Here is a 9,008-nt window from a genome sequence, read left to right on the forward strand (position 1 = left end):
GGGGTTGGTACCCGGGGAAGGGGGTAAATATATTATTTTTTTTCAAAAACAGCAGATATTTTTTTTGTTTTTGGAAAACAAAAAATTTTAGGGGTATGTTGGTGGAGGGGGGGGGGCTGCCCGAGAGGAGGGGGTAATTTTTTTTTGTTGTTGAAAAATAATAATTTAGGGGTACATTGGTGGAAGGTGGAAGGTTTGGGTAGATTGCAATCCAAACCATTTTTGCTCAATCCACCCAAATCTGATTCAATCCAACCATTTGCCACTCCTAGCAATGCAATAAGTCCCCACCTCACGAACTTCTCCCTTCCATATACTGCTGTCCCATAGAATGATAATGCCTTCTTTAGTGCCTCTGGTTTCCAACTGTGCGAATTTCACCCTCCTGTTGGCCCATAGCTCTTTGATTGTCTCCCTTATGTCACCTCTTAATTTGGACTCTTGAAAACAATATACATCTGCTCTCCATAATCCATATATGTAACATGTTCTTAATCAATAGCCTCTTCCTACGATCATTGAGGCCTCTCACATTCCATGACACTATGTTAACCTTCATTCATATTATTTACGAAACATCCCCCCTCTGCTTCTTGTTCTAAACTAATGAAATTGCTGCTTGTTTCTAGATTTTTAAGCTCATTTGGAATCTTCTCTTTTGGAGTCACTGACACTATTGCACATGGCACTATTGCACCTGGAGCCTCTCCAGTTACTTGTCTTTTGCCATCAATTTTCATGAATAGGTTCAAGGCTACCTCCTCACAGCCTTGAAAGTGAACTCCAAATTCCTTACTTAATTTGATTATGTTCTGCTGGACCCAAATGGGGATCATGTTTTCTGGGTCCATTATGCCTTCGTCTTCTGTTGAATTAAGAGGTAGAATATCCTCTAATGTGTTGTTCCCCTCCTTCTCTTTCAACTGTAAATAGCCCCGGTCACTAAACCTAGCTCACCAAGCCTTAGGAGTGCTCTTCTGTGGGCTTGTAGCAACTGAATTTTGTTCCCAATAGAGCACCATTGATTGGTCTATTGGCAAAGGAAACCCGGGAATTAACTATTTTTTTCTGTCCTCCGGACATTTATTATGCTGGCACTACTGCTTGTCAATTTGAATTGCATCAAACCTGTGTGTCTCTCCATATTTTCTTTGTTCTCCGTGTGGATAATAGATATTGCATCATCATCAACTTGCTCTTCTGTCGCAATTTGATCATTGCATGCCTCAGCAAAGGTTCCTGAATTGAGTACTAATTCAGCCTCTAGCACCCTTGGTGTTGTTATGTTTGCTTCAGTCTCAATTTGAATGGGTCTGAGATCTTTTTTGCCTTAGACCCACTTGTTTAGAACTTCTGCTGGAATGGGCCAGCGGGTCCAAGCCCAAATCTTGTTTGACCTTTTTTGAATTTTTCAACGGACATTCACATGACCAGTCACGTGTTTGGATTTGCTTTTCAAAAAGATTTGAGCAGCCCACATGCTCTTCTGTCTGTACAGCTGTTTGTAGTGCTGGAAAGGCTTTTCAAAGCCTGATATTGTCCGCGAGTTCAAAGAACTACCCACTACAGCTGGTCCGACAATCTCCTTTTCTTCTCCGACACAAAATTTCACCGGCGCCTCATTCCAGATTTGGATGATATACCCTATTCGTTCGAATTCGATTCTCACTTCTTCGGAATGCTATTTTCCCCGCCCTTTACTAGAATTCTCACCCATTTTAGGTGATTTCGGAGTTGTCTCCTCCTCCGTCCTTATCCATCCTCTACAATATTCCCTTACCGCCTTAAAGACCTTGTCTGACCACACATGCAGGGGTAAACCTACCAGTCTGACCCCAAGTCTGCGTGATGGCTGCTCTAGATTGGATAGCACCTACAGTTGGTGTCCACCATTGGAGTTGCAAGCTCTATTTCTTGCAGGACCAGCTAGCTCTGAGTACATGTTCTGCAGCTTCCATGGAGGTAAACTCAAAAAGGAAGCACTTTTTTCTAATGTCATAGATGTTCAGACCATGGGTTTGGTTCCAGTTCGAATTATCTCGTCTGCGAATCTCCGAAAGGGTCAGGGTGTCAGACCCATTGGTTGTAACCTGACCATAAAGGCTCCTTCTCAAGGTCTCATTCTGAGATAAATTGGTGTCACTATCTATACGAATTATATCTCCATCTTGTTTTGTAGTTGCAGCCTCTATCCCCCTAGAGGTCCATTTACTTTTCCTGAGTGTTGCAGCATAAGGAATCTTCTTGTCAACCAATGTGGGAGTTTTATTGGTTATCCTTGTGGTTTTGTAATAAATTAACTTCTTTATTTTGTTAGCCAAATCCCACCAACCTACATTGAATGATGTTTCTGGGATAATCTCTGTTTTTGCCCTGTACGCTGATTATACTTATATATCTCCCCCTATTGTTGAAATTTCTTGCACAGAAGAGCTGTGTTGATAGTTCCTGTCGTTTCTGTCTGCAAACAGAATTTCCTTTGACCTTTGAAGCTTCTTTGAGTGCCTTTCCTGTACCAGCACTGAAAGTTCCAATGGTGAGTTCGTCACCTAGGCCTAGACCATTTAGACTTCAGAGTGTTGAGGAGAATATCCCCAACTCTGTGAACTTTGAAGTGACTGCGCAATTGAGAAATAAATTATTGACGTCTTCATATTGCTCCTGAAACAACAAGTGAAGTTGAGGAACATATCCCCAATTGCACTTTCTTTACCTTAGGAGGTAAAGTAGCTGATCTATGGAGCATTCACGTGCGGAACCTCATTTTCAGGAAACCACTTAATGGCTGGGAAATTTTGGTAGAATTGTTAAAAGTTTTGGAACAATTCAAGGATCTTTCTACTGCTGGGGATTCTTTAAGGTGGATAGTGAGAGACAAGGTAATTTTACGGTCAAATCTGCTTACAAAGTGTGCAACACTTCCAAAATTCAAATTGAAGAGTGGCAATGGAAGTTGATATGGAAGGTGAAAATACCTTACTTGATTGCATGTTTCACCTGGTTGCAAGCCAGAGGATCAGTGCTCACCATACATAACCTTAGTTAGAGAGGATATCCTTTCTGTTCTAGATGTTTTTTTCTGGAGAGGAATTGGAGACTGTTCCACATCTTTTTCACATAAACTTAGTTAGAGAGGATATCCTTTCTGTTCTAGATGTTTTTTCTGGAGAGGAATTGGAGACTGTTCCACATCTTTTTCTTTGCACAGTAAAGGGACTTTACGATTGTGGAAAATGTTTCTCAGCTTCAGGGGTATAGGTTGGGCTATGCCTAGGAACATTGTAGATGTTCTAGCAAGTTGGAATAGAGAAGGTGCCAACTCAAGCCAGAAGGAGAGACGAAAGGTCATCCCAACCTCTATTTAGTGGACAATATGGAAAGAAAGGAACAAAAGATGCTTTGGCAATAAATCAAGTCATATCCAGAAGAGAAAGTTGAAGTGTTTGGTATTTTTGTATTTTTGGTGTAAAGGAACATGTATAAAAGATCATGATTCAACATCTGATGTTTTAGACTCGTTGTAGATGATAGAGGAGCTGTAAGTTTGGTCTCTTTACAGTCCTGTATTCATGGATGATTATACAGTCTTTGGATAATCTTACTATTCATATAAGATATGTTAGCTGTTTCTAAATAAATAAACAATGAGTACCATATTCTTACAGCATGTTTGTTTGCAAGTAGTTATTTAGTGAATGATGATGATAGTTCGAAGCTATCCGTAGTGTCTAGCTATCTTGTCATTTTTCCTGTCCAATATCTTGTTGTCAATTGTTTTTTCAAATTTGGAAAGATGACGTTCAGACGATATCCATGCCTGAAGCAGTTCTAGTTGGAGTTCAAGCTCGTACAGTGGTTTTTGACTGGTTATGCCTGTGGGTGTACAGGGTATTGAGAAGTTCCAGACAGATCTAAGCACATTGCATCCTATCCTAACTGAATGCCGTGTTATAAAGTCCGACTTAGAGCTTGCTCTCATTCAATATGCAAATGACATAAGCTCTGAAGCTCATGTTGAGGTCAGTATTGTTCTACTTTTTCATGGGAAATTTCATTTAGTCTTCTTAATTTCGTTATAATATCCTGCATGTCCTAATTAGATCCCGTACTTCTCTTATTGGGTACCTGGAACTTACTGTAAAATATTTTGTCAAAACAGCCCACAAGGCTTTGGTTTAGTAGAGCAGCTAAGGGAGTGCTCTAGGTATAGATAGGGTTAAATCTGCAGGGGTTATGCAAATACATAGGGGCCTTCCTTTCTCTTTTGGATAAATGGAATGGTTTAGAAGGCGCTTTCTGGTTCTACTTTTTTCTTAAGTTTTCTTAAGTTGCAGTCATGTCTCTTGCCCCCAGTATAGTGACGGCTTCCATGTGTTGCTCGAATTTCATCAGTGCTCATCAATCTTCGTTTCAAACAATGGTGAACATCTCCATTGAATGAATGTAACTGCTATGCCGCTAGCTGGTTCAATGCGTGGGACAAAGGGCTCGTAGTACCTGCTAGCACGGCTATGCAGTAGAAGGGAAGGAGCCTAAATCAACCCTTCTTTTTTTGAGTGTAGTGCGTGACATGTGGTTAGCTGCATTGCATATCATGAGTTTAGACTTTGTTGTGGACGCAATCCTAGTATTTAATGGATTGCAGGCCCATTTAGTGTTTTGGACAGCGAAAGGTTACAAGGATCTGCTTTGCGGCAGCTCACCTTTTTGAATTGAGGCGTCAATTAATACCAAGACTTCAAATATTTAATTGCATATATTATTATCCAAAAATCTCAATAATAATAAAATGTTAACAAATATTTCAATTCAAAAACTAATAGTAGATAGTAGATACTAAAAGTCTAGAACTTGAATTACTCAATAATTCATAAGATAGTTGACAAACAATACCAGAAATCTCGAAGTCTATTTTTCTTCAAGATTTTCAAAATCTTGAAATTTAGCATCCATTTCATCATATTGCTCCTCATCTGCTTTCTCCTCGGAGTCTTTATCAATTAGTGTCCGAGTCCTACTTGAACTTGTAAATGTAGTTTGTACTACTTCGCGCTTGTCAAGCGCCCTTGAACTTAAAGAAATTCCCCTAAGACCATAAATATTCTCGTCATCTCCAATTGTTGTAACAATAGTACCCCAAGTAAGATCAACTTGTTCATCTTCTTGATCTTCGGTAAATCCAACTTAACTATTCATTTGACTCATCAATGTTATCCAAGGCAATTGCATAATGGTATCACGAGCTTCATAACAACATTTAGATGTTCTATTGACTTAATGTACACTAGATCATTGAGACGCGATAGTGCAAGCCTATTTCTCTTCTTGGAATGAATCTGCGCATAAGTTGTAGATAATAATCAATAGATACTAATAATAATATAATATGGAAATTAGGATGTAAAAATGTTCTTCTTATGTGTTCACACACACTCCAATTTGCTCACATACGGATGAGCTACAAGTTAGAGTTAATAACTTAAATAAGTCGAAAACTTACGTAAAGGTATAATATAACGAACTAAATCAACTCACTTACCTGATGACTTAAGTCTTTGGCTCTTTGAGCCTGACCATAACTAAACATCCCATCCACAATTTTGTACTTAGGAAGCTCAACGACTAGTAAATCTTGTGTTGATTAAAATGTATGGTGCCATTTTCCAGAGCTTCATAAAACAACCCCGGGTTAAAATATGTCATGTGACATGCGAAGGCCGATTGAGTTGATTTCAAACATTTTCTCATATGGCTTCTTAACTCAACCTGTCCACCAAAAGCCCGGTGAATAGTTTCCTTGGCTCGCTTTATCCATTGCTTCATAAATGTAACTCGTTGGTGGTCTTTTTTCCATCCACCAAACAAAGTGGTTTTGTCAAAGGACCACAAGCTTTAAGTGCCCAAACAATATCATTCCAAAAGTGGGCAGAAATAAGGTTGAAAACTTTCCCCAAAGTTTCCTTTGCAAATCTACTTAGAAGTCCATCCGGTTGAGAGAACTAGAGTTCCCAAGTTTTTCATTTGTTTGTACATAGCTTCCAAAGTCAAGTAGGTCGTTGCAAATCTTTTCTTGTCCGATTTCACCAAATTTCTTTCATTGGTGAATTTTCTCATCAAGTTCAACAACAAGGACCTTTCACTAATGTAAGAATGGATCTTGTTGACCTTAAAAATTACTAGGGGTCGTTTGGTGTGATGGATAAGAGGAGTTAATTGCGAGATGAATTTTGACTGCCCTTTAATCCCTTGTCCTTTGCAAAGGATGTGATAACTTGTTCCATGATTAACAATTAGTCATGGGGTAAGTTGTCCTACCTTTGGGTGAAATAGTAATACCGGGATAACTTATGCTGGAATAAAAAAATATAATGACAAAAGTATCCTTATAAGCTTTTTATATGCATTACTTTTCATATCCATGTATATTCACATTATTTTAGGCTTAACTCATCCATGGTCCCTTAAAGTTGTCCGTATAATTCGCTTAAACAGTCCTATGATGCACACAAGAGAATGGAGGAGATACAAAAGGAGATACTAACTTATTTTGAGGAACTATACTCTGAGCCAGAAGAATGGAGACCATACCTGGAGATGAGAAACTGTCCTATGATTCATGAAGAAAAAATGGCAGAAAGGTTAAACAAGGTGCTACACAGGCTTGTAGACAACCAACAAATGACATTCATAAAAGGTAGACAAATAATGGATGTAGTGTTGATAGCAAATGAATGTGTTGAGTCTATACAGAGAAGCAAGTGCCCTGGAATTCTATGCAAGCTTGATATACAGAAGGCCTATGATCATTTAAATTGGAATTTCTTACTACTTATGATGTAAAGGATGGGTTTTGGAGCCAAATGGATTAGATGGGTGAAATTATGCATTAGCACAGTTAAGTTTTCTATTTTAGTTAATAGAACTCCTAGTGGTTTCTTCTCATCCCAAAGGGGACTGAGACAAGGTGACCCCCTTGTCACCCTTTTTATTCATCTTAGCCATGGAAGGTTTGAGTAACCTAATTCACACAGCAAAGATGGAGGGTTGGGTAAGGGGCTTTAGGGTGGACAATAGTGCACCAAAATGGCTTGGAGGTTACCCATCTGGAATATGCAGATTATACTCTCAATGACGGGCAAATGTTGATCCTAAGAGTAATATACATCATCTTTGAAGCAGTTTCTGGATTACATATCAATTGGGGGAAGAGTTCCATTTATCCCATAAATGAAATGGCTCAGGTGGAGAGTCTGGCAGGGGTTTTGGGTGGTAGGGTAGGGGAACTACCAAAAATATACCTAGGTATGCCACTGCGGGGAAAGAGCAAATCAATAGGGATCTGGAATGGAGTGATAGAAAAATGTAAAAAGAAGCTGACCAACTGGAAGAGACAATATCTGTCTAGGGGAGGTAGATTAACCATAGTTAATAGTGTGCTAGATGCAATACCTGATTATATGATGTCTGTGTTCCCAACACCAGACAAGGTCAGAGGATAGATGCTTTGAGAAGAAATTTCTTTTGGCAGGGAAATGAAGATAAAAATAAGTTTATCTAGTCAAGTGGGAAGATGTCATAAAAAATAAGAAAGAGGGGGGATTGGGGATTAGGAACATGAAGAAACAAAACAAAAGCCTAACGTTGTCTTTGGAAGTTTATGGTAGGAGAGAATATGCTATGGAGAGAGGTGATCAGGACAAAATATGTAATGGAGAATAGGTGGATTACAAGGATGGTCTGGAGATTAAGAATCTTTGGCCTCTGTTTCTAGAATCAGATTCCAGGTGATTAATCGAATGAAGGTGTCATTTTGGGAGGACAAATGGATAGCCCAAAGAACCCTGAAACAATTATTCCCAGACTTGTATACACTAAGCTTTCAACAAAATGCAACTGTGGCTGAAATGTGGACAGGACAAGGGTGGAACTTACATTTTAGGAGGAATCTAAATGATTGGGAGATGGGGAACATAGTGGTCTTCCATGATACAATGGAACAATTTAGTAATCTGACTGGGGAACAAGACAAGGTTGTGCGGAAGATTGGCAGCAAAGGGGTTTTCAGTGTCGAGTCAGCTTACAAAGATCTCAATCATTCAAATTCAAATGACAAGATGAAGCTCTGGCCATGGCAGATGATATGGAAACCTAAAATCCCATACAAGGTAAACTGTTTCACATGGTTACTAGCAAAGGAAGCAACGCTGACACAAGAAAATATAAAGAAGAGGAAGTTCCAACTATGCTCAAGATGCTATTTATGTGAGGAACAGGCAGAGACTGTCAACCATCTTTTTGCATTGCAAATGGACAGATCAATTATGGAGAATATTCAGCAGCCTTAGGAAGATCACTTGGGTGAAACCAAGAAACATAGCTCAACTCCTAAATTGTTGGATCAATATTGGCAATACTACAATTAAGGAGGAGAGATGGAGGATTGTCCCAGCTTGTATATGGTGGACAGTGTGGAAAGAAAGGAATCAAAGATGTTTTGAGGGCAAGAAGAACAATTTGCGGAATTTCAAGATGAATTATATAGTTCTTTATTATTTTTGGTGTAAACAGAAAGTCTTAGTACAGGCAGAAGAACTTTTTGATGTATAGACTATTTGTGACAAAAAGCACAGATGGAGTCAGTCTAGTTTGTAATACTTTTGGAAGGGGGGCTACTTTGATGTAGTATACCTATGGATAAATAGAAAAAAAAGTTACCATTCTTAAAAAAAAAAAAGATCGCTTAAACACCTTAACCAAGGTTTTTACCTATTGAGCAACTATGCCCCTTAAAATTGATTTCTTGACAATTAGCCAAAAAATATGAGATGTGTGTAATACACTCGTTGTGACAGGTGGTGACATGGCAATGTGATGAATTAAATGATGACATGTGGCATTCGAGCCCAAGAATTTACTTAAAAAATGAAATTCAACTATTTAGACTATTTAACTACTAAAAAAAGATTAAAAAAGAACTTTCTAAAATACCCACCCACCCACCCACAACA

At 38.8% G+C, this 9,008-nt stretch overlaps 1 protein-coding gene across 2 annotated transcripts in view; it reads left to right on the top strand.

Annotated features, from left to right (window-relative positions):
* LOC107026063 (xaa-Pro dipeptidase) overlaps positions 1-9,008 on the top strand; it is a 39,077-nt gene that overhangs the window by 12,695 nt on the left and 17,374 nt on the right. For both annotated transcript variants that reach the window (XM_015226903.2, XM_015226904.2), the window contains exon 6: positions 3,888-4,019. In XM_015226903.2, the coding sequence (XP_015082389.1) occupies positions 3,888-4,019 (132 nt within the window). The remainder of the gene's footprint in view (positions 1-3,887; positions 4,020-9,008) is intronic.

Source organism: Solanum pennellii, chromosome 7, assembly GCF_001406875.1.
Source record: "Solanum pennellii chromosome 7, SPENNV200".
Lineage (NCBI taxonomy): Eukaryota > Viridiplantae > Streptophyta > Magnoliopsida > Solanales > Solanaceae > Solanum > Solanum pennellii.